At 47.5% G+C, this 26,750-nt stretch overlaps 1 protein-coding gene across 8 annotated transcripts in view; it reads right to left on the minus strand.

Moving 5' to 3' along the window:
• Positions 1-26,750, minus strand: part of LOC140396417 (ubiquitin carboxyl-terminal hydrolase 15-like) — a 231,410-nt gene that overhangs the window by 3,294 nt on the left and 201,366 nt on the right. For all 8 annotated transcript variants that reach the window (XM_072485038.1, XM_072485025.1, XM_072485026.1 and 5 more), the window contains 3 exons: positions 10,635-10,784; positions 5,874-5,977; positions 1,363-1,451 (listed from right to left, as the gene is read on the minus strand). In XM_072485038.1, the coding sequence (XP_072341139.1) occupies positions 1,363-1,451; positions 5,874-5,977; positions 10,635-10,784 (343 nt within the window). The remainder of the gene's footprint in view (positions 1-1,362; positions 1,452-5,873; positions 5,978-10,634; positions 10,785-26,750) is intronic.

The raw sequence follows: 26,750 nt of genomic DNA on the forward strand, positions 1-26,750 counted from the left end.
GAATGAAATAATATATTAATAAAATGGCTAAGGCAGGCAAAGAAACCAGAATAGGAGGAATAAAAGAAATGTATAAATTAGATTAGCGTCCCCCACACACACAGCAGGACAAAGATGACATTAACACCTCATCTAGCAAACACAGAAATAAACGCATAGCACAGCCACAGACATCGGAGGTCGATTTAGCTAAGGAGACACATCAGGGGGATAATGGGAAACACATTAAAGAAGGGAAGGACACTCGGAGCAAGCACAGATAATCTCATCAACACGAACACACTCCATACAGATGCAAATTGACAAGGGAGGGACACTTGGAGCAAGCACAGATAATCTCATCAACACGGACACACACCATACAGATGCAAATTGACAAAGATGCATATTCTCAGTTTAAACCTGTCTGAGAGATCTAAATCAAAACTACCCTTTAATTATTATGTATGAGCAAATGTTCCCGCTCGAATTTGGATTCCTATAAAAATCCAGAGCGAATGTGTAATTGCTGAGATCAACGTGGGCCAAGCCACTGGCTGCGTGGGTCTCCCTGAAGGCTTCAGTAATTGTACAATAAAGAACGCTTTGAACCTTGCCTTGAGACTCGGCCTCTTGACTGCACTGGTACAAGGGATTTTTCCCTACAACATACATTAATTGTGTTTAATTGTATGCAGTGCTGGGCATTAATTAGTGATTCACTTGAATCACTATCAACAGATAGACAAACTATTTCTGTTGGTTTAGGAAGTGTATGCTTATAATCTGGAACTGTAAAGAAAGATAAAAGTATGCATTGACTCCAATTGTATCCTTCATCAATTAGCTTTCTGAAATTGGCCTTCTGAAAAGGAGTGCGGTATTATTGGAAGTTAAACCACAGCTATACACTGCTAGATGAATTGGATCCCGTAGAATTATTTGAAGCAAATACATGCGAGTCCTCTTAGTGTCAGGGGAAACATTAATCCCTCAACAATCAGCACCAGCCATCTATCCCACTGTTTGTAGCACCCTGCTGTGCGCAAATGGACATTATATTTGCTTACACTGGGAAAAATCACATCTTTAATTTTCCAGCAAGGTCTGTCCCATTATACCACTGACTGCACTTCACAAGTGCATCATAGGCACGTGGCATGGAATGCCCCAAGAGCATGAAAGATGTCAAATAAATTGAGTTCTTTATTTGTAACAAATAGATCGAAGTATCAAATTTGCATTGTAGGATGAAAGCTTAGGCAAAAAATCATTAACTTTTACATCTGTGTTTGGATATCTTGCATTCCTAAGGCCATTTGTATAGCCAGTTATTAATACAATATTATTATGAGGGATAATATTATTGAAAAATATACTTGCCACTATTTGGTCTTCTATTGCTGAGGAAACACTGGTGTCATCAAAATAGTACCACTTATTGTCATCTTTGTTCTTGGCAAAGGCTGTGTCTTTGGGATAAAGGTAAGTTAGCAGAATGACAATAGGAAATGCAGACTAGAAATATTCTGGAATATTTTCTGTTGTTATAAATTTAACACACTTAATGTCCAAAATGTACGAAGTCATTATTTTTAAATCATTGTATGACTAAAACAAAATCAAAGGACCAGCACAGGAAAAGTGGCCCAGTTAGCTGGCTTGTTATTTTAACACTCCATGTTTGCTATTTAAGGACATTTTGACACAGAAGCATAAACCGTTACCAGTTCAATATCCATCAACGGAGATGTTTAAAGCGGTAATCACACCGCCACCCACCCCGCCCGCCAATTTTTACTTCAGGAGTATTCAAAGACTGTTTTTAAAAAGCAGAAGCTTAGCAGGAGAACTTCCAAAAAAGGAAGTTACTGTGGGAGAAATCTGACTTTGAAATTTTAATCAACAACACATTATAAAGTGGCTTGATATTTTGGAGCGATCAATGGCCTAGATCGCAGATAGAAGTGATCCTTGAGGTGTGGGTGCTTTGCTGCGGAAGCAAATATTCAGTCAGGTCTGTTGAAGCCAAACGATGTTCAAGACCCAGGAGGAAAAGAATTTTCTCAGGTACCAACCTAAACAGAGGTCATCTTTGATGTTACTGCTGTTTGTACAAGACCTTGACAGTAAACGTGGTGTTGCAGTAAACAATATCAAAACTGCTTTGTCTACAGCCAAAAGGAAAGTCAATCACAGCCACCACAGCAAGTTGAAATGTTAACACTAGTCGATTACCATCCAGTATGCTGGTTTCAGCAGAGACCCAACATTTAAACCAGTTTTTTTCAACAGACTCCAAATTAATGCCAGTCAGCGTAAACTTGCATTTATGAAGTGCTTTCAATGTATTAAAGCGTCCCAAGACACATCACAAGCAAAATTTGACACCAAACCAGATGACCAAATGTTTGATCAGAAACATAGATTTTTACAAGTATATTAAAAGAGAAAAGAAAGAGGTAGGGAGGCTTAGGGAATTTCGAAATTAGCATGGTTACCAATAATGGTGTGATTAAAATCAGAGCTCAAGAGGCTGAATAGGGGTGTGCAAATACCTATGAGGAATGTGGGTTGAAGGAAATTACAGTTAGGGAAGGGCAAAGCCATGGAGGGATTTCAAACAAAGAGAATTTTAAAATTGAAGTGTTGCTTAATCAGGAGCCAATGTAGGTCAGTGAGCATAGGGGCGATGGGATGAATTGGACTTCATGCAAGAGCAGCAAAGTTTTAAATGACCTCAATTTTACAGAAGGCAGAATTTAGATGGGGAGGGCAACCCAGAGTGTGTTGGAATAGTCAAGCTCAGAGATGACAAAGACATGGATGAGGATTTCAGCAGCAGAGCAGCTGATACAGCAGTGCAATTGGAGGATGTTTCCGAGATGGAAATAGACAATCTTAGTGATGGTGTGGATGTGTGTTCAGAAACTCATACCAGGGTCAAAAGTGGCACCTGGGATGTGAATGGTCTGATTCAGCCTCACAGAGTTCCAGGCAGAGTGATGAAGTCAGTATCTAGGTCAGTGGTTTTAAGCTGATGTGCCTAGGCACCCAAGCGGCAAGTGTGCTGCGGCCGTGGCTGTGGGGCAGACTCCAAGCCCTGGTTGAAGAAATTAAAGGGCTGGTCTGTCATGCTTGCTGTCGTATGCAATCCTCTGTACAAAAGAAAAGCGGTAAAATGTCTGCAAGTCCTACTTGTCCCTTGTTTTCTGTTGTGAAACAGAGGCAACTCTGTAGTAGTTAATATTGTCAATACAGGCCGTTTCTCTTGCTGCGACATCGGCAATAGGAAAAGTGAAGAAAAACAACCACACATTGGCCAGCCTGTTTTTTTCCCCCACCAGGTTAATCCCCCACTTAGTTTTAAACCTAAGCATCCAAGCAACATTCTCCTTGGTTTGTGCAATTGAATTTGCATATTTTCTTTGCAATATATGGAAACTACTTTCCTTTTTAATTGGCCACTGTAAAGTTCATTTGTTGACTGTTTTCACTATTCGGTTTTTACACCAGTTCTAATCATTGTGTCCCAGATGTACACCTACAGCAAACTGCAAATTCTGATTCCTTTTAGAGATTAGGGCTGGTTTAGCACAGTGGGCTAAACAGCTGGCTTGTAATGCAGAACAAAGCCAGCAGCGCGTTTTAATTTCCGTACCGGCCTCCCCGAACAGGCACCGGAATGTGCCGACTAGGATCTTTTCACAGTAACTTCATTGAAGCCTACTTGTGACAATAAGTGATTATTATTTGGCTCCAATGTTCTGTGTGCAGCATTATCACCAGGTGTTTATACACTAAGGATGCAGTAGATTCCCTTCCACATCACCAAACCCTGGGGCCACTATCTCCTCGACTCCTGGTCAGTTGCATGTCCGTGCTAAACCCATCAATGACAATCTTCTTTACTTGAGGAATGTGTAGCACAGATTGTGTGAAATTATGAAGCATCGTAAAGTTTGGGGAAAGTAAGTGAAATCATTTTTGTCAATTTGAGTCATTCAAGTATCAGGCTGAGACTTGGACTATGTTGTGGATGTGTGTTTGCACTCTGGGAACCATGTGCAATCTTTGCCCCACAAGTCGGCGGCCCTTTCTCCATTTGTTTGCTGTAAACTTTGCTGCCGCACTGAAGGGGAAAAGCCGCCTTTCAGTTGCATGTTCTCATGGGGACAGAGCAGAATGTGGCAGATCAGGAAACAGTGCATTTTCAATGCCTGTCAAAAATCCTGACATATCAGAACCCTCTTGCAAGATCGCAAGTTACTGAGGGATCATGATTTTAATGATACAAGAATTGGTTTGTCTGTTCTGACACAGATGAGGGTGCTAGCAATTGAGTCATAACTGTGAATGAGGGGCAGCACGGTGGCGCAGTGGGTTCGCCCTGTTTCCTCACGGCGCCGAGGTCCCAGATTCGATCCCGGCTCTGGGTCACTGTCCGTGTGGAGTTTGCACATTCTCCCCGTGTTTGCGTGGGTTTCGTCCCCACAACCCAAAGATGTGCAAGGTAGGTGGATTGAACACGCTAAATTGGCCCTTAATTGGAAAAAAAAAGAATTGGGTACTCTAAATTTAATTTTTTTAAAAAATAAATAAATAAAAATAACTGAGAGAAGAAAAGCTTCACTATTAAATATAGCCAGAAGGGGAGGAGTGTGAGTGTGTAACTGTTACATGTAGTTGGCACAGCACTCACTAAACAGCACACTCATGAAGTTATATGGGTACACTCAGGAGAGAGCCATTACATTTATAAATGAATGGAGCTACCGGTGGGTGGATATGTTTTTGTGGTTCTTGCTTTCTTAAATATTCATTCTTGAGATGTGAGCACTGTTGGTAAAGCCAGCATTTATCGTCCATCCCTAATTATGCCTGAAAGATTGCCGTAGGCCATCTTCTTGAACCCTGTGGTACACATGGTACAGGTATGCCCACAGTGCTACTCAGTGGAGTGTTACAGGATTTTGACCCAGTGACCACGAAAGGATGGTGGTGTAATTCCAAGTCAGGATAGCACATTACTTGGTGGGGTGCTTCAAAGTGGTAGTGTTCCTATGTCTGCCGCCTTTGCCTTTCTGGGTGATAGAGGTTAAAGCTTTGGAAGGTGCCTTTGAAGGAAGCTTGGTGAGTTCCTGCAATGCATCTCACAAATGTTGCACACTGCTGCCTCTGTGCAATAATGGAAGGAGTGAATGTTTAAAGCAGTGGTTTTCAACTGGTGTGTCCAGTGGCGCCAATGTTCCACCTCCAAGCAGGCGGACACTGGGTGGCCCCGCCCCTTGTATGTGATTGGCCACTGTCAGTTTGCTACTAAATTGTGGGGTGTTTATGAACAATCGCTTCAGCTGAAAAAAAAGTGGGTGCGTCGTGGAATTGTTTGTATCATTGAAGTGTGCCGTGTTACTGAAGTTGGTACCACTGGTCTGGGCTACGGTATTTGTGGCGGGTCCAAAGCCATTGGCATTGGTCTTTTTCATATTTAAGTGGAAGAAATTTCTGCTTATCCAGTCCCCATATCAAAAAAGCAAATTAACAATTTAGAGACAGTCATTTGAGTGGAGACCTAAAATTCATGTCAGTCAGTTACTTCCAGATATACAAGTCTAAGGCCATCAGGGTAATTGCACAACAGTTGGATGGGGCGTATTTACAGGTCACCCACCCCTTCCCACTCCCCCTGCTCCCTCAATCATTCAACCGAGGTAAGAACAAATACAATTCACCAACGACAGGTAATTGAAACCAGGCAATATAGAGGGGGCTGTAAATAGTTGATTCGTAAATTTTAGTCTGAATAAAAATTTAAAACAAATTAATGTCACCACTATGGGTCCAACATTCTGGCACATAAATATAAATAAAGAATTCTGATTCGGAATACTTACAATGTCCTCCACCCATTCCACCGTAGTGATTTGACACAGCAATCAAATTATATTCACAACGACCAGCATTTGGATTGATAAGAAATTCAGACATATCTAAATCACTATTGAAAATGAAGAAGCATTACATTAACACGTACTCGTTCACAACTCTAAAATGCACTACTTGCAGACATTAGCACTAGTGTTTAGACAGAACAGCTTTTCAACATATATGTAACCAGCTCCTCTTATTATCCATCCGTTTTCAACCAGTCCGTGTAAACGTACATATCTTAATGTCCCAAAATAAATGCAATGTTACTCATGTAAATATTATATGTGCAGAATAAATAAAAACAACTGTGGTTTGTAAAGATGCAAAGTGAATTCTGGAGCGGGAGAACTGATGGAACCCCACTTCTGTATTGTTCTATTGAGGTGTTTCAATTTTTAATTTCATGTCTCTATATTGGTCTTGGTCCCCAATACCTTCTTTTGTTAGTGAGCTCTTTCCAGGTTCTCTCTCTCATTTCCCTTGACTAACTTGGACCCTGAATTTGCCTAACACAACTTCTGCTTCCTTGTCTATCTCCTGCCCAAGGTGGCAGTACAGGTCCATTGCCTGACTTCCATCGGAGTTCCCCTGAATGGTCTTCCCTCAGAAACTGAACAAGGTGGTGATCAACGGCACAAACTAAGGCCCATTATTCGGAGAATGTTGTTGGCGCCTTAAGCTTAGGCAGCACAGGGTCAGCATCCTTACAAATGGTATCGTAGCAGTTATGACCTCTGATATTACACAGAAGTAACAGCTGAAGAAACAGGTCATTTGGCCCAACTGGTTTATGCTGGTATTTATGCTCCACAAGCCTCCTTCCACTTCTCTTCATTTCCCCCTGTTCCTTTAGCTTCCCCTTAAATGCTACTGACTTCATTCATTGTGGCAGAGTTCCTCTGGAAAATAAGTTTTTCTTGAATTCATTATTTGATTTATTAGTGACTATTTTATATTTGTGACCCTTAGTTTTGGTCTGCCACATAAGTTGAACCATCTTCACTACGTCTGCCCTAACAAAGCCTTTCATAATTTTTAAGAGCTCTTTTTAAGTAACGCCTCAGCCTTCTCTTTTCTAGAGAAAAGTGTCCTTGCCTGTTCAGTGATTCTTGACACCAGGAACAGGGGTTTCAACTCCAAATTCCCAGACTGGATGAGTCTGCAAATGAATCTGGGGAATTGTCGGATTTCTGGCCATTTCAATTCTTGATTAATCTGTGAGCTTTTTGACATGGTGCATCACTTACTGTACACAAACATTATTTCCTGAAATTACTACAGTTTTCCTTTTGAGTAGTGACACTGCCCTTCAGAAATGAGTGGATTCTTGCGAGCGTAAAAGTTAAGAAGGATCACCCTTCGTAGCTATTTGAAAACCACTAGGTTAAACATTTTCACTGCAGCCCAACACATCCTTTCATTACACTATGTTGCTTCCCCATTACATCAGAGCAACCTCCTTTAAGTGAGTAGATGGTTAACTTCTACAGAACCGTTGTAGTGTGTACCATTGCATGTTTAGGTAACAAGATGACAGTGTTCTGTACCAATATTGGAAAGTGGGCAGATCTTGAATTGGCAGCCTGTTACTCACAGCACAAGGTCTAATCTTCCTTTGAATTTCATAGAACTAGAGTCCAAACACTTTTCAGCGACTCTGTTAGTTTCACTGTCAATCCAACCTAGTTTGCACTTTAAAATCCGAATAATATGTTCCAAGTCAATGGAAAATAAAAATGTGGAGGACTTCCAGTGACAGGGATGTGCTGAGTGGACGCACGAAAGGTGTCTCTCCTCCTGGAAACTCAAATTCAAATTTAGGTACTTTCAGCCCCAAATTGCCCACTAAAACCGGGAGAAAGATACCTTCCCCATCTCCAATACCATCGAGACAAGATATGCCAAGCGGCAGCAACTCCAGGGGCCAAAAAGACAGCAAAGGCAGTAAAAGCTTTGAGAGGACGACTTAGGAGATGGCAAGAAACAAGGTCCCGGCCACACCTAATCGGGAAGGACCGCCAAATCACATGCAGGGCTCCCCCCAATGAACTAATGGAGAGAGTTCCTGAGATAGAAAGCTCAAGAATGCCATTAAAACAGAGATGACGGCAACAGTAAAAGTGGTGGGGCACTGGTCATCCTGCCTGCGGCACTGGAAAAGGTAGAAAGGGGGCTGGAGAAGGTCTCGATCGGATCACCGTACTGAAGACAGAAATGGCAAGGTTGGTGGCGACGCAAGGGACACTAAAAGGGAAGGTCAAGGATCAAGAAAATCGGTCGCACCTCCAGAACCTCCGCATTGTGGGCCTACCGGAGGGAACCGAGAGCAGGAACCATACGGAATAGGTGGCCCAAATGCTAGGCAAACTGGTGGGAAGGGAAAGCTTCCCCAAGCCAGCAGAAGTGGACAGAGCTCACAGGTCACACCGGCCAAAGCCGCGAGCCATCATTGCGAAGCTACACCCGTACCAAGTCGGGAAAGGGTCATAAACTGGGAGGGTCACTCAATCCGATCCGGATGTATTAGGACACCGGGGCAGACCTGGCCAAGGGCCGAGCAGAATTTAACAAAGCCAAGGCGGCCTGGTTCGGAATGCTATACCCAACCAAGCTCTGGCTGAAGTTCCAGGGCAGAAATATTATTTTCCCGCACCAGCGGACACAGATGAATTTGTCCACAAACATGGCCACAGGACAACAATGCAACTAGCATTGAACCAGATACCTCAGCCTATTGAGACACTGAGAGACTGTTTGCGCAGCACTGAACTTCCTCGTTTTAGATTCTGGAGTTAAGTCTCAGAGAGGAGGGTGCGAGGGCAGTAGGGCACAGGAGGTGGTGAGGAGGAGAAAGGGGGAACAGACACGCATCTGTTTGGGGGTGGTATAGGTCGACCCCCGGGGGGGGGGCACACTAGTGGGTAAGATAGCACTAGGAAGAAAGGGGGGTGGGGGTACATCTCCCATCGAGGAGAGAGTGCCTGCCAATGTGCGTGAGAACACTACAGATTGGGGGTAAACGGGAGGAAAGGCGGAGGAGGGGGGAGGGGAAGACACTCGCGGGGACAAGGAGTGGGGGGGGGTGAAGGGCACTAGGCTAGCAACAACACATCGCACAAGGAACACAAAGGCACTGCAAACAGCCACTTTGGAGAGCCCCTAAACAAAGGGAAACCCCGGAGTGCAGGGGCTCACCCACATGGCGTACACATAGATGGCAGCCATCTTGGATGGCCCCTGGAGAAAGGGAAACCCCAGAGTGCAGGGGCCCTGCTCCATGGTGAGTATGGTGACCGCAGCCATTTTGGATAGCCTCCTAACAAAGAGAAACTCTGGAGTGCAGGAGCACATCCACAAGGCAATTATGGTTGTCCCGCAGGAGGGGGCGGGGCGAGAACCTTCGCCCATCTGAAAAGTATGAAAGCCGACACAGTCTTCCTCCAAGAGACCCACCTGAGAGAGAAGGACTGATTGCGGGTAAGAAAGAGCTGGGTGGGACAGATGTACTATTCGTTCTACAGGACACGGGCTAGGCGGGTGGCCATACTGCTCAATAAGAGGACAGCATTGACAGCGATGAGGTCACTTATGGACCAAAGGGGATGGAACGTCATGGTTAGTGGTGTCCTGGAAGGTGCACCAGTGGTTCTTGTAAACGTGTACGCTCCCAACTGGGACAACCCGGATTTCATGAGAAAGACATTGGCGGAAATCACTGATATGGATATACAACGACTCTTCATGGGAGTGGTCGGAAGTGGGCTTCCACAGAACGTGGAAGCCATTCACCAACTTGGTCCAAGACCTGTTCGTAGCCAGCAACCAGTAGAGCAAGGGGGGAGGGAGAGACTCGGATGAGCCACGGAACATGAAGGAAAGGAGCGGGAGGAGGGAAGGGGTTGAGGGGTGGAGGCTCTCAAAAAAAGAACGTGAGGGACAAGAGACAAAGCCGCAGGTGACAGGCCCGAGGGTAAACGGAAAACCAGAGTGAACAACAAGAACTCACCGGTTAATACACGTTCGGGCCACACTGGGGAGTACAGCTGAGGCAGATTGGCCAAAGGGGGGACCACGGCACAAAGGGAAGAGAGACAAGTGTATGTAAATATAGATAATGATCTTTGTTTGTTTCTCTTTTCTTTCTTTGGTTTTTCTCTTTTGTAGTTTTAACTTTTCCTTGGATGTTTTTGCTATGTATTATGCACGGTTATGCAACTTCTAATTTAACTAATTAGGAAATGAAATGTGAAACATAAAATGTGAAAATCAATAAAAACATTTAAAAATTAATAAATAAATAAAATGTGGTGCAGTGTGCAACTGGCTGCTGTTTTGTGCTACCTGAATAAACTAATTTTACCCCAAAATGTCAGCAGTGGATAGGTCGGCAACATTATTCCAGTTCCTCCCTGTCCAACACACATACCATCTAGGCCAGTTTCAAAAACTGCTACGGACAAACTCCACTTATATTGTTGATATTTTAAACTAATGTGACTGCACTATATTATACTATCTTGTCTTCATGTAGTTAAGACAACCCCGGGACTTGAACCTGCAGCTTAACAATGTTAAACCTGGGTATTTAAGATTGTGTGAATTTGATGCAACAGAGACTATTAGTAACTATCGACAGCAACAATTCAGATTTAAAGTTTGTGTCTGAATGTGTACCTATCTAATCAGGAGAGCCATGACCAGATTCAACTCACTCGGAGACATACCTAATTGGAAAATCAACCAGTGTATCCAACTTGTCTCTCCAGTAACGACTATAGGAAAATCGCTTCAAGTGCACCACTAATACAGGAGGTAATGACCACAGGTCCAGTTTTTTGGTGGCTTGCTGATGTTGTTTGCAGTTTGGACAGTACCTGAAGGAAAACAATTGAAAAAAAACTATTTCCCATTTTTTCTCCATCATCAAATAGCAATCCTTCCAAACAATGAGAAAAACTTTTTTTCTAAGTCTGATCGTCAAGTGTACAATTAAAAGAGGTCCGAAGTTTCTCAGTCTCTGACACCAAAGTATTCTGAATATTGAACACTGAGCTTGCTTCTACAGCTGAGACTGGCGCATTTTAGACACAAAATACATGTTGAACTCATTTCACAATGATCAAACCAACTATGATATTATGTTGAAGAAACAAGAATATAGTTGGAAATATCAGGTGCCAAGCCCACACATGTAAGCATTGCAATGAGGTGTAAAATACAGCTACATACATACACACGCACACGCACACATCAAGCAACATAGGGAACCACAAATCTTCACAACCAGAACAAATGACGCAAAACATCAGTGGCAGTAATAGAAGGTTGATGATTTGTGATCTTTAATCTATAAAGCTTCATTCTGACTTCCTTCTGCAGCAGTTCCAATTAACATAGCTTTTCACAGCTCCCAACACTTAACTTTCTTCAAGATGCATTCCTTTATAACATTCTCTCACCTGAACCTGGACATTCCTAGCCTTATATGCAAGCTTCCTATTGATTCTTTTTAAAAGACTTGTTATTCTGGCTGATTGACAATGGTCAAATAAATAATTTGGCCGAATAAATCCAGGACTACATGGATTCTGGCAAGGTTTTTGACAAGGTCTCACCTGACATATTGGTCAGAAAAGCAAAACCACATGAGATCCAAGGGAAAGTGGCAAGTTGGATTCAAATTTGGCTCAGGAGCAACAAATAAATAGTAATGGTCATTGAGTAGTTTTGTGACCAGAAGGTTGTTTTCAGTGGGGTTCCATAAGGCTCAGTACCAGATCCTTACTTTTTGAGGCATATATCAATGATTTAGATTTATATTAAATAACACCAGGTTAAAGTCCAACAGGTTTGTTTCAAATCACTAGCTTTCGGAGCATAGCTCCTTCTTCAGGTGAAGAAGCAGGGCTCCAAAAGCTAGTGATTTGAAACAAACCTGTTGGACTTTAACCTGGTGTTATAAGGCTTGTTACTGTGCTCACCCCAGTCCAACGCCGCCATCTCCACATCTTAGATTTATATGTAGGGGCATAAGGAAGAAGTTTGCAAGTGATGCAAAAATTGGCACTTGATTGATATTGAAGAAAAAAAGCTGTGCTTTGAAGTGAGAAATCAATGGGCTGATCGGAAAAGTAGCAAATGAAATTCAATCTGTGGCGTGAAGTCATTCATTTTGGAGGGCAAAGGAAAACATAATAAATGGTAGGATACTAAGCATTGTGGAGGAAGGTAATGTGGAGGGCAAGTTCACAGCACGCTGAAGGTAGATGGACAAGGAGATATAGTGGTTAAGGTGAGGTACAACATACTTTTCTTCATTAACTAAGGAACTAGAATAAGATCAAGTAAGCAATGCTACAAATGTAAAACACTAGTTAGGCATCAGCTAGAGTACTGCAGTGCTGGTCACTACAGGAAGGATGTAATCGCATTAGAGGGGATACACAGCAGATTTATCAGATGTCTCCTGGACTGGAAATAGGAAGGACCTATTTTCTTTGGCAGAGAGGTCAATATTGAGGGACCATAGATTTAAATTAATTGGTCGAAAGATTAAGGGCAGTTGAGAGAATCTTTCACCCAGGGCACAGTGGGGATCTGAAACTCACTGCCTGAAAATGGGATGAGGCATTGCAGCTCTTTTTCAGCTGACACAGGCAGGACTTGCCAAATGACTGCTTTGTGCTCTGTAGAGTAGTGGCTCCCAACCATTTTAGTAATACACTATGCTTCAATGAGACAAACAATTCCACAACATATCCACTTTTTTTGACCCACTGGCTCCATGAATTCATAGAATCATAGAAACCCTGCACATTCTCCCTGTGTCTGTGTGGGTCTCACCCCTACAACCCAAAAGGGTAGGTGAATTGACCACGCTAAATTGCTCAATTGGAAAAATAAAAACGGTTATTCCTGTTGCTTCACAGCGCCAGGGACCCAGGTTCGATTCCCGGCTTGAGTCACTGTCTGTGCAGAGCCTGCATGTTCTCCCCGTGTCTGCGTGGGTTTCCTCTGGGTGCTCACGGTTTCCTCCCACGGGTCCCAAAAGACGTGCTGTTAGGTAATTTGGACATTCTGAATTCTCCCTCTGTGTACCTGAACAGGCGCCGGAATGTGGCGACTAGGGGATTTTCACAGTAACTTCATTGCAGTGTTAATGTAAGCCTACTTGTGACAATAATAAAGATAATTATTATTTTTTTTTTTTAAATAATATTTTATTGAAAATTTTTGGTCAACCAACACAGTACATTGTGCATCCTTTACACAACATTGTAACAATACAGATAATAATGACCTTTTTTAAATTTAAACAAAAACAACAACAAATAAATAAATATTAAATAACAAAAAAAAAAAAAAAAACTAGCCCTAATTGGCAACTGCCTTGTCTCAGGCCACACCCCCCCCCCATCCCTCCCCCCCCCAAGTCCTGGGCCGCTGCTGCTGCCTTCTTTGTTCTCCCCTATCTATCTTTCCGCAAGATATTCGACGAACGGTTGCCACCGCCTAGTAAACCCTTGAGCCGACCCCCTTAGGACGAACTTAATCCGCTCTAACTTTATGAACCCCGCCATATCATTTATCCAGGTCTCCACCCCCGGGGGCTTGGCTTCTTTCCACATTAGCAATATTCTGCGCCGGGCTACTAGGGACGCAAAGGCCAAAACATCGGCCTCTTTCGCCTCCTGCACTCCCGGCTCTTGTGCAACCCCAAATATAGCCAACCCCCAGCTTGGTTCGACCCGGACTCCTACTACTTTCGAAAGCACCTTTGTCACCCCCATCCAAAACCCCTGTAGTGCCGGGCATGACCAAAACATATGGGTATGATTCGCTGGGCTTCTCGAGCACCTCGCACACCTATCCTCCACCCCAAAATATTTACTGAGCCGTGTTCCAGTCATATGTGCCCTGTGTAATACCTTAAACTGAATCAGGCTTAGCCTGGCGCACGAGGACGACGAGTTTACCCTGTTTAGGGCATCTGCCCACATCCCCTCCTCAATCTCCTCCCCTAGCTCTTCTTCCCATTTCCCTTTTAGTTCGTCCATCATAGTCTCCCCTTCGTCTCTCATTTCCCTATATATATCCGACACCTTACCGTCCCCCACCCATTTCTTTGAGATGACTCTGTCCTGCACCTCTTGTGTCGGGAGCTGCGGGAATTCCCTCACCTGCTGCCTCGCAAAAGCCCTCAATTGCATGTACCTGAATGCATTCCCTTGGGGAAACCCATATTTCTCGGTCAGCGCTCCCAGACTCGCAAACTTCCCATCCACAAATAGATCTTTCAATTGCGTTATACCTGCTCTTTGCCACATTCCATATCCCCCATCCATTCCCCCCGGGGCAAACCTATGGTTGTTTCTTATCGGGGACCCCCCCAGTGCTCCGGTCTTTCCCCTATGTCGTCTCCACTGTCCCCAAATCTTCAGTGTAGCTACCACCACCGGACTCGTGGTATAGTTCCTTGGTGAGAACGGCAATGGGGCTGTCACCATAGCCTGCAGGCTGGTCCCCCTACAGGACGCCCTCTCTAATCTCTTCCACGCCGCTCCTTCCTCCTCTCCCATCCACTTACTCACCATTGAAATATTAGCGGCCCAATAATACTCACTTAGGCTCGGTAGTGCCAGCCCCCCCCTATCCCTACTACGCTGTAAGAATCCCTTCCTCACTCTCGGAGTCTTCCCGGCCCAAACAAAACCCATAATACTCTTTTCTATCCTTTTGAAAAAAGCCTTCGTGATCACCACCGGGAGACACTGAAACACAAAAAGGAATCTCGGGAGGACCACCATCTTAACTGCCTGCACCCTCCCTGCCATTGACAATGCTACCATATCCCATCTCGTGAAATCTTCCTCCATCTGTTCCACCAACCGCGTCAAATTTAGCCTGTGCAATGTGCCCCAATTCTTAGCTATCTGGATCCCCAGGTAACGAAAGTCTCTTGTTACCTTCCTCAACGGTAGGTCTTCTATTTCTCTACTCTGCTCCCCTGGATGCACCACAAACAGCTCACTCTTTCCCATGTTCAATTTATACCCTGAAAAATCCCCAAACTCCCCAAGTATCCGCATTATTTCTGGCATCCCCTCCGCTGGATCCGCCACATATAGTAGCAGATCATCCGCATATAAAGATACCCGGTGTTCTTCTCCTCCCCTAAGTATTCCCCTCCATCCCTTGGAACCTCTCAGCGCTATCGCCAGGGGCTCAATCGCCAGTGCAAACAGTAATGGGGACAGAGGACATCCCTGCCTTGTCCCTCTATGGAGCCGATCCCCATCCATTCGTGACCACACTCGCCACTGGGGCCCTATACAACAGCTGCACCCATCTAACATACCCCTCTCCGAACCCAAATCTCCTCAACACCTCCCACAGATAATCCCACTCCACTCTATCAAATGCTTTCTCGGCATCCATCGCCACTACTATCTCCGTTTCACCCTCTGGTGGGGCCATCATCATTACCCCTAACAACCTCCGTATGTTCGTGTTCAGCTGTCTCCCCTTCACAAACCCAGTTTGGTCCTCATGAACCACCCCCGGGACACATTCCTCTATTCTCATTGCCATTACCTTGGCCAAGACCTTGGCATCTACATTGAGGAGGGAGATTGGTCTGTAGGACCCGCATTGTAGCGGATCCTTTTCCTTCTTTAAGAGAAGCGATATCGTTGCTTCTGACATAGTCGGGGGCAGTTGTCCCCTTTCCTTTGCCTCGTTGAAGGTCCTCGTCAGTAGCGGGGCGAGCAAGTCCAAATATTTTCTGTAAAATTCAACTGGGAATCCGTCCGGTCCCGGGGCCTTTCCCGTCTGCATGTTCCTAATTCCTTTCACCACTTCTTCTACCGTGATCTGTGCTCCCAATCCCATCCTTTCCTGCTCTTCCACCTTGGGAATTTCCAGCCGATCCAAAAACTCCATCATTCTCTCCCTCCCATCCGGGGGTTGAGCTTCATACAATTTTTTATAAAATGTCTTAAAACACTTCATTCACTCTCTCCGCTCCCCGCTCCGTCTCTCCATCTTCGTCTCTCACCCCCCCTATTTCCCTCGCTGCTCCCCTTTTCCTCAATTGGTGTGCCAGCCATCTGCTCGCCTTCTCTCCATATTCATACTGTACACCCTGCACCTTCCTCCATTGTGCCTCTGCAGTGCCTGTGGTCAGCAAGTCAAATTCCACATGCAGCCTTTGCCTTTCCCTATACAGTCCCTCCTCCGGTGCTTCCGCATACTGTCTGTCCACCCTCAAAAGTTCTTGCAACAACCGCTCCCGTTCCTTACTCTCCTGCTTCCCTTTATGTGTCCTTATTGATATCAGCTCCCCCCTAACCACCGCCTTCAACGCCTCCCAGACCACTCCCACCTGAACCTCCCCATTGTCATTGAGTTCCAAGTACTTTTCAATGCATCCCCTCACCCTTAAGCACACCCCCTCATCCGCCATTAGTCCCATATCCATTCTCCAGGGTGGACGCCCTCTTGTTTCCTCCCCTATCTCCAAGTCTACCCAGTGTGGGGCATGGTCCGAAATGGCTATAGCCGTATATTCCGTTCCCCTCACCCTCGGGATCAATGCCCTACCCAACACAAAAAAGTCTATGCGTGAATAGACTTTATGGACATAGGAGAAAAACGAGAACTCCTTACTCCTAGGTCTACTGAATCTCCACGGGTCCACCCCTCCCATCTGCTCCATAAAATCCTTAAGCACCTTGGCTGCTGCCGGCCTCCTACCAGTCCTGGACTTCGACCTATCCAGCCTTGGTTCCAACACCGTGTTAAAGTCTCCCCCCATTATCAGCTTTCCGGTCTCTAGGTCTGGGATGCGTCCTAGCATTCGCCTCATAAAATTGGCATCGTCCCAATTCGGGGCATACACGTTTACCAACACCACCATCTCTCCCTGTAATTTGCCACTCACCATCACGTATCTGCCCCCGTTATCCGCCACTATAGTCTTTGCCTCGAACATTACCCGCTTCCCCACTAATATAGCCACCCCCCTGTTTTTCGCATCCAGCCCCGAATGGAACACCTGCCCTACCCATCCTTTGCGCAACCTAACCTGATCTATCAGTTTCAGGTGCGTTTCCTGTAACATGACCACATCTGCTTTAAGTTTCTTAAGGTGTGCGAGTACTCGTGCCCTCTTTATCGGCCCGTTAAGCCTCCTCACGTTCCACGTGATCAGCCGAGTTGGGGGGCTTCCCACCCCCCCCCCCTTGCCGGTTAGCCATCATCTTTTTCCAGCTTCTCGCCCAGTTCCCACGCGGCTGTATTTCTCCCAGACGGTGCCCCCCCGCCCATCCTTTCCCGCACCCACTCCCCCCTTTCCCCAGCAGCAGCAACCCAGTAATTCCCCCCTCCCCCCCCCCCCCCCGCTAGACCCCCCGCTAGCGTAATTACTCCCCCCATGTTGCTCCCAGAAGTCAGCAGACTCTGGCTGACCTCGGCTTCCCCCCGTGATCACGGCTCGCCCCGTGCGGCGCCCCCTCCTTCCTGCTTCTCTATTCCCGCCATAATTATCATAGCGCGGGAACCAAGCCCGCGCCTCTCCCTCGGCCCCGCCTCCCATGGCCAACGCCCCATCTCCTCTCCCTCCCCACCTCCCCCCATCACCACCTGTGGGAGAAAGAAAAGTTACCATACCGCAGGATTAATCATACAATCCCTCTTCGCCCCCCCCCCCCACTTGTCCCACCACTTTGTCCAAACGTTCATTTTCGTAGTCCAATCATTCCAATTTTTCTTCTACAATAAAAGTCCACGCTTCATCCGCCGTCTCAAAGTAGTGGTGCCTCCCTTGATATGTGACCCACAGTCTTGCCGGTTGCAGCATTCCAAACTTTATCTTTTTTTTGTGAAGTACCGCTTTGGCCCGATTAAAGCTCGCCCTCCTTCTCGCCACCTCCGCACTCCAATCTTGATAGACGCGGATCACCGCGTTCTCCCATTTACTACACCGAGTTTTCTTCGCCCATCTAAGGACCATTTCTCTATCCTTAAAACGGAGAAATCTCACCACTATGGCTCTGGGAGCTTCTCCTGCTCTCGGTCCTCGCACCATAACTCGGTATGCTCCCTCCACCTCCAACGGACCCGTCGGGGCCTCCACTCCCATTAACGAGTGCAGCATCGTGCTCACATATGCCCCGACGTCCGCCCCCTCCACACCTTCAGGAAGGCCAAGAATCCTCAAGTTGTTCCTCCTTGCGTTATTTTCCAGTGCCTCCAACCTCTCCACAGATCGTTTCTGGTGTGCCTCCTGTATCTCCGACTTCACCACCAGGCCCTGTATGTCGTTTTCATTCTCTGCTGCTTTCGCCTTCACGACCCGAAGCTCCTGCTCCTGGGTCTTTTGTTCCTCTTTCAGCCCTTCAATCGCCTGTAATATCGGGGCCAACAACTCTTTCTTCATTTCCTTTTTTATCTCCTCCACGCAGCGTTTCAAAAACTCTTGTTGTTCAGGGCCCCATATGAAACTGCCACCTTCCGACGCCATCTTGGTTTCTGCTTGCCTTCCTTGCCGTTGTTCCAAAGGATCCGCTGCAATCCGGCCACTTTCCTCTCCTTTTTCCATCCGTGTCCAGGGGGAACACCCTTCTGGTTTACCGCACGGTGTTTTCAGCCGTTAAAATTGCCGTTGGGGCTCCTATCAAGAGCCCAAAAGTCCGTTTCACAGGGAGCTGCCGAAACGTGCGACTCAGCTGGTCATCGCCGCACCCGGAAGCCCTCAAGATAATTATTATTAAGTTTATTTTTAAAAAATAGAATCATAGAAACCCTATAGTGCAGGAGGCCATTCGGCCCATCGAGTCTGCACTGACCCTCTGAAAGAGCAACCTACCTAGGCCCACTCCCCCGCAACGCCATCTAACCGTTGGACCGTAAAGGGCAGTTTAGCATGGCCAATCCATCTACCCTGCACATCTTTGGACTGTGTGAGGAAACTCCGGAGCACCTAGAGAAAACCCACGCAGACATGGGGAGAACGAATAAACTCCACACTGTTATGGGCCAGAGTTTAGAGAACCCCAAAGTGTATCATGGAGTTCACCTGACACACAACTTTTAATAGATTGCGGTATGGGGGGCACACGGCCCACTCTGCAGGTGTGGTACAGCAGAAATGGAAAAGTATGTTTTAAAGCAAAACAATGTTTATTCTATGAACTCAAGTTAACCTTTTTAAAAAAACATACAGTGAACATCTTAGCAACCATTAATTCAAATACAACCTCCAAAGAATACAACACTAAGTAATCTTTTAAGTTTTCCTTTTAACATCCATACGGCTTAAAAACAAAACCTTTAACAGAAGCACATCAGGTTAAAGTCACTAATGAAAATATTTATAATTCTGAATTCACCAAATGATCAAGATATAGTTGTTTGATGGCAGAGAGAACAGCAGTACACCTGCTTGGTCTGGCTTCAGCTCCAACACTGAAAAAGAAACTAAAACACACCCTGCAGCAAACAGCTTAAAAATAAAGTAAAAAGCTGACAGACAGCCCACCTCCACTCACACTCTGACATCACTGATAAACACCCATTTCTTAAAGGTACATTTCTGAAGCACTCATTTCTTAAAGGTACTATCACATGACAACACAGTCACCCGAGGTCAGAATTAAACCCGAGTCCCTGCCGCTGTGAGGCATCCATTGTGCCAACATCCCGCCCTATACAGCTGCCCTATTCATGGTTTTGAGCACTTCATGGGCTTTTTTTATTGGGAACTGGGAGAAAAAAACCGTAGAGACAAAATAGTTAACCAGTTTGAAAGCTTCAGAAATTTGCAATTGTAGAAACCTTCATGGCACACTCTGCAACAAATTCACTGAAGCAGAATCACTGTACTTTTCCTGAACCCTGCCAGTTAATGAGGAAGCTCCACAGAACAACATTCAATTGATAACATTTGCTCATGCTAAGTGAACAATAGTAACACTTTTCTGTGGAATATATGTAAAAAGACACTAAAACATCTAGGTTAGTTTTTAAAAAAAAATATTTTTTATTCTCCTCCATTTTCACATTTTCTCCCAAATTTACACCCACCAACAATAAACAATAATCAGTAACAAATATGTCAATCCCCATATCAATAACAACGATCCCATCCTCCCACCAAACCCCAAACATCAGCCCGCATGTTCACATAAACAAATGACAAAAAGGAATCAGGAATCACCCATAGTCACCATTAACACACACCGCCCCCTTCCCCCAATCCGCCCATCCACCGCCCCCCCCAACTAATGTTCGATGTTAGCCAGTTCTTGAAAGTACATGATGAATAATGCCCATGAATTGTAGAACCCCTCCATCCTTCCCCTCAGTTCAAACTTAACATTCTCAAGAGTCAAGAATTCCAACAGGTCCCTCCACCACGTCAGGGCACAGGGTGGAGAGATTGCCCTCCATCCCATCAGGATCCGCCTTTGGGCGATCAACGAGGCGAAGGCTACAACATCTGCCTCCGCACCCGTTTCCAACCCTGGCTGGTCCGACACCCAGAATATGCCCTCCCGGGGCCCCGAGTCCAGTTTCACGTGCACCACTTTAGAAATTACCCTAAAAACCTCCTTCCAGCAATCCTCTAGCTTTGGACAGGACCAAAACATATGAACGTGATTAGCGGCCCCACCCCCGCAACGCTCACACACATCTTCTACTCCTTCAAAGAATCGGCTCATCCTCGCCCTCGTGAGGTGTGCTCTGTATACCACCATCAGCTGTATCAGCCCCAACCTCGCGCACGTGGAGGCATTCACTCTCCAGAGCACCTCGCACCAGAACCCCTCCTCCATATCCTCTCCCAACTCTTCCTCCCACTTTGCTTTGATCCCTTCCGGTGGTGCCTTGTCCTCTTCCAAATTGGCTCCGTAAACCGCTGACACTACCCCCTTCTCCAGTCTCCCTGTCTTCAGCAGCTCCTCCAGCAATGTGGAGGCTGGCACCACCGGGAAGCTCTGTATCTCCTTTCTGGCAAAATGCGAACCTGTATGTATCTAAACATTTCCCCCTGCTCCAGCCCATACTTTGCTTCCAGCTCCTTCAGCCCTGCAAACCAACCCCATAGAAACAAATCTTTTAGTGTCTTAATCCCCTTCTCCTCCCATTTCTGAAAATTTCCATCCCACCTCCCTGGCTCAAATCTGTGGTTCCCCCGAATCGGCATTTCACTTGACCCTGCCCCCAACCCGAAGTGTTGGCAAAACTGCCTCCAAATTCTCAATGAAGCTATTATTACCGGACTCCCCAAGTATTTCCCCGGGGCCATCGGGAGCGGCGCTGTTACTAGTGCTTTCAATCTCGACCCCCTGCACAAATTCTCCTCCATTCTGACCCACTGGGAATCAACCCCTCTTACCCAGCTCCGCACCTTCTCCACATTCGCCAGCCCTTTTTAAATCTCACCTGGTCCTTCACCCTCAAGTGAGTCTCCTGCAGCATTGCTACATCGGCTTTCAAACTTTTAAGATGAGCAAGCACCCTTGACCTCTTGACCGGACCTCCTAACCCGCTCATGTTCCACGTGACTATCCTAACTGGGGGTCGCTCACCGCCCCCCCCCCCCCCTCTTCTGATCCACCATCATACCACCACCGGGCCCTGCCCCATGAGCCGGACCCGCCCCTATCCATTATTAACATCGAACCCCTTCCCCCCTCCCAAACCCCCCCCCCCCCCCCCCCCCACATTCCGTCTCAACAAAACATCTCCCAGCATCAATCCCTTACCCCCGCTCACCTCGTAGGCCCATCGAAACCTGCTAACCAGGCTCCAATGTCCGCAGCCCTCCTCTCACCTCACCTCCTTCACTAGCCGACTGTAGTTAGCTAGCGCGGGTGGCTCCCCCCGCCAAGATATACCGTCCCCTCCCACCCAGTCCCAGAGAAAGAAAAAACAAAAACAACAATCCAACCCATACAATTCACTAAAATAAGATATAACCGTCGCAACACAGAACGCCAATCAACCCAACCAATAATTTGAACTCTGTAACAATGTGAAGAGAAGTAAATTACAATACACGTCAGTAAAAAGAAAGTTATAACATTTATACATTTTCCAGCTCCCCAATCACAGTCCAGTCTCTCTTCCAGCTCCGCTCCTCACGTCTGTACGTCTGTCCCAAGTCTTCCGCCCTCACGAACGCTTCAGCCGCCTCCACTGTCTCAAAATAAAAGTCTTTGGCATCATATGTCACCCTCAGCTTCGCCGGGTATACCATACCAAATCGCACCCCCTTTTTGTACAGTGCCGCCTTCACTCGCCCGAACGCCGCTCGTCTTTTTGCCAACTCCACCGTCAAGTGCTGATAGATCCGAACTACAGCACCATCCCGCTGCACCTCACGCTTCTGCTTCGCCCAGCTTAACACCTTCTCCTTCATGCAGTACTTCTGGAAGCAGATAATTACTACTCTACCGGGAGGGGTTCTCACCCTCCCCAATCAGCTCCGCCAACTTCTTAGTGAAGTATTCTGTTGGCCTCCTCCACCAATGATTTCAATGTGACCACCGTCTCCTTCCTCAAAGCCTCCATGTGCCTCACAAACTGCTTTTCCAGCTCCACCGCCATCACCTCGGTCATCCCGTCCACCGTAAGTAGTGCGGCCCCACCATACGGTCTGGCATCCGCCATCTTGTCAGCGCTTTTACTGGCCTTCTCATTCAACGGCAAACCCGGGTTTTCTTCCTTCTTCCTAGCTGCTTTTCGCATCCTCTAACGACTGATCCTTCTTCAATCCGAAAATAAATAAATAAATATTTTCAAAAAGAATTTCCAAAAATTTCCAAATCACAAAATCTCTTCCCCCAGGATCGGACTTCAAACTCCTCAAAGATCCATTTTCAGTGGGAGCTACCCAATGTGCTCTTCTCCCACTCTACATCGCGTTCTGGACTTGGGCCTGCCACCTCGACTGCCTTGCCTCATGTCAAGCTCCGCCCACGCATCTGACTTCTGGATCGATGTCCCCCCCCGCTCCGGCCGCCGGACACCCCTCCGGGGCTCCTCACCGGCTCCAACCCGGACCGACCCGACGCCCGTCCCTCAGGCCCCAAGGCCGAAGAAACTCGGGAAGAACAACGGGGAAACCCCCGAAAAGGTCTGAAACATCGCGGACCGACAGGAGCCTCTTCTCGACGCTGCCACTCCACTCGAGAGCATCACCGGAAGTCAAACATCTAGGTTAGTTAAAAGGTGGTCAGATGAGAAGGGCCCCCTTGCTCTGCTATTCGCAAAATCTTTCCATTTCAATCTTTCATCTTTTTGAGAACTTGGGCTCTTCTGAGAACTTTCTGAAGGGGAACAACTTTCCCATTTATTGGAAAAAAAACTTTTATCAAGACCTTGATCTTGAAGGGCTTCTTTAAATTGGGAATCTGGACTTGGACATCATAAGAGTGACGGACTGACTTCTCAGAATATGAAGGAGAATGGGACCGGGATCAGTGATCGCGGCTGCTGCTTCAGGATCTGGTGTAACAAAGCCCCCTTTATCTGGATCTCTGCTGAGTGTTCTGTCAGTAACATGTCTCCCCTAAGCTGTAAGGTACAATCATTGATATGAGCAGGGAGTTTGCATCCCGTCTGCCAACTCGGCTGGGCACAAGGTAATCACACAACCCAATCCCCACACCCCAAACAAACTTAATCGAACACTGATTTTAATTGAAAAACTGGAACAAAAGTAAAAACAGGAATATGCTGGAAATGACAGCAAGGATAGAGAGAAACAGAATTAACATTACAGTTTAATGGCATGTCATTGTGTTCCAATGGAAGTGCCATTAACTTGAAACGTTATCTCTGTTTCTCCATCTCCACAGATGCTGTCTGGCCTGCTACATACTTTTTCTGGTTTTATTTTGGATGCCCAGCATCTGCAGTATCTTCCTTTCACTGTTAAAATGCCAGACTGCCCCATATTATTCATCGTTTTCACAGTGAGAAAGCTGAACGCCTTGGCGGCACTCCCATCCCCACCCAAAAAACACTCCAGCAGCCCAGTGGTGGTCGCCACCCTCCAGACCTGGAACAAATTACGGCAGCAATTCGACCTGACCGAAATGTCTGACAAAGCCCCCAACTGCAACAACCATAGGTTTGTGCTAGCGCTCACTGTCGCCACCTTTAAAAGGTGGAGACAGGACAGGGGGACACTGACAGTCAGGGACCTATACACTGACAGCAGGGTCACAACGCTGGACGAAGTTACGTAGAGATTTCAGCTAGCTAAGGCCTATCTGCAGCTTAAAAACGTCCTACAGGACCTCCGGTTGCAGCTATGCCTAGGTAGGTCGCATGTTCGGCAGCTCCCACCGGGAACGGACTTTTGGGCTCTTCAGAGGGGCCCCAACGGCAATTGTTCGACGGCTTCCAGTGTGGGAAGGTGACAGTAAGGTCCCCCTGACATTATATGGATTGGACCAGGAGTGGAGCAGTTAAAAAAGTGATCCTGGTGCAGCGGAAAGTGCGAGGGAGAAAAAGCAAGATGGCGGCGGGTGGAGACCAAGCAGCGTGGGTGTAGTGGTCGCAAGAGCAGCAGGAGTTTCTCAAACACTGCTTTGAGGAGCTGAGGACAGAAATGCTGGCGCCAATGAAGGCGGCGATTGAGAAGCTTGTGGAGACCCAGAATGCCCAAGGGGCGATGATCCGGGAGGTGCGGCAAAAAGCCTCGGAGAACAAGGACGAGATCTTGGGCCTAATGGTGAAGGTGGAGGCGCACGAGGCGCTGCACAAGAGGTGGCAGGAAAAATTTGAGGACCTGGAGAATAGGTCGAGGAGGAAGAATCTTCGGATTCTGGGTCTCCCTGAAGGAGTGGAGGGGCCCGATGCCGGGGCATAAATGAGCACGATGCTCAATTCGCTGATGGGCGCGGGAGTTTTCCCGAGGCCCCTGGAGCTGGATGGGGCTCATCGGGTCCTGGCAAGGAGACCCAAAGCCAACGAGCCACCAAGGGCTGTAGTGGTGAGGTTCCACCGCTTTGTGGACAGAGAGTGTGTCCTGAGATGGGCCAAAAAAGTGCGGAGCAGCAGGTGGGAGAACACGGAGATCTGAATTTACCAGGACTGGAGTGCGGAGGTGGCTAAGAGGAGGGCTGGTTTTAACCGGGCTAAGGCGGTGCTCCATCGGAAGAGGGTGAAGTTCGGGATGTTGCAGCCAGCGCGATTGTGGGTCACGTTCCAAGATCGGCACCACTATTTTGAAATGTCTGATGAGGCATGGAACTTTATCCAGACTGAAAAGTTGGACTCAAACTGAGGGTTTGTCGTGGGGGGATGTTTACTGTGTTTACTGCGTTTGGGCAATGTTCTTTTTGTTTTGGTGCTGGGTGGGGATGGGTGAATGGATTTGATGTGGGAGCTGTGGGAGAGTGTGGGCGCGGTGTTGGAGGGGCAAGGCCCCGCGGAGGAAGAGAAGGGGAGTGGAGGCCCGGGGATGGGGAGTTGGGGTAAGGTCGCAAAAAGGAGCTGCGCCAGAGGGGGCGGGGCCGGCTTAGGAAAGCGCAGGCTTTTTCCCATGTTAGGGAAGGAGGAAGGATGGGGGCGGGGCAGGGGGGGGGGGGGGGGGGAGGCGGTGCTGGAGAGGAACGCACACTGACTGCCAAGGGGTGGGGGGATTTTCACACTGGGGGGTCGATGGAATGGCGGGAGAGGCCGGGGTCAGCAAGAGTCAGCTGACTTACGGGAGTGTCATGGGGGGAGCAAAATGGCTAGATGAGGATCTAGCAGGGGGAGGGGGGGACTGGGTTGCTGCTGCATTGGCCAAAGGGGAGCTGGAAGTAGGAGAGGTAGTCGGGGCGGGAGTCCGCAACATGGGGGACTGGAGGGTGCGGGAGGCACGGGCACGTGGCTGGCCTAGAAAAGGAGATGGCTAGTCGGCAGGGTGGGGGGTAGCCCCCCCGATCCGGCTGATAACTTGGAATGTGAGGGGCCTGAACGTGCCGGTCAAGAGGGCCCGGGTGTTCGCGCACTTAAAGGGACTGAAGGCAGACGTGGTTATGCTCCAGGAGACACATCTGAAGGTGGCAGATCAGGTTAGGCTGAGAAAGGGATGGGTAGGGTAGGTATTTCATTCAGGGCTGGAGGGGGGAGACGACTTCAACACAGTGCTGGACCCAGCACTGGACCGTTCTAGGTCCAGGGCGGGTAAGAGGCTGGGTGCGGCCAAGGTGCTCAGGGGGTTTGTGGACCAGATGGGGGAAGTGGATCCATGGAGGTTTGCCAGGCCGCTGGCCAGGGAATTTTCCTTCTTTCCCACGTCCATAGAGCCTACTCCCAGATAGATTTTTTCATTTTGAGTAGGGCGCTAATCCCGAAAGTGGAGGGAACGGAATATTCGGTCATAGTCATCTCGGACCACGCCTCGCATTGGGTGGAGCTGGAGTTGGGGGAGGAGAGGGACCAGCGCCCGCTGTGGCGCCTTGATGTGGGACTGTTGGCGGATGAGGGGGTGTGCGGGCGGGTGCGGGGGTGAATTGAAAGATACTTGGAGGCCAACGACAACGGGGAGGTGCAGATGGGGGTAGTCTGGGAGGCGTTGAAGGCGGTGGTCAGGGGAGAGCTAATCTCCATTAGGGCCCACAGGAAGAAGAGGGGGGGGGGGGGGGGAGAGGGAGAGGCTTGTGGGGGAGATTTTAAGGGTGGACAGGAGGTATGCAGAGGCCCCCGAGGAGGGGCTACTTAGGGAGCGACGGAACCTCCAGACGGAATTCGACCTGTAGACCACGGGGAAAGCAGAGGCACAGTGGAGGAAAGTTCAGGGGGCGGCGTACGAGTATGGGGAGAAGGTGAGTCGG

The sequence above is a fragment of the Scyliorhinus torazame genome, chromosome 19 (assembly GCF_047496885.1).
Source record: "Scyliorhinus torazame isolate Kashiwa2021f chromosome 19, sScyTor2.1, whole genome shotgun sequence".
Lineage (NCBI taxonomy): Eukaryota > Metazoa > Chordata > Chondrichthyes > Carcharhiniformes > Scyliorhinidae > Scyliorhinus > Scyliorhinus torazame.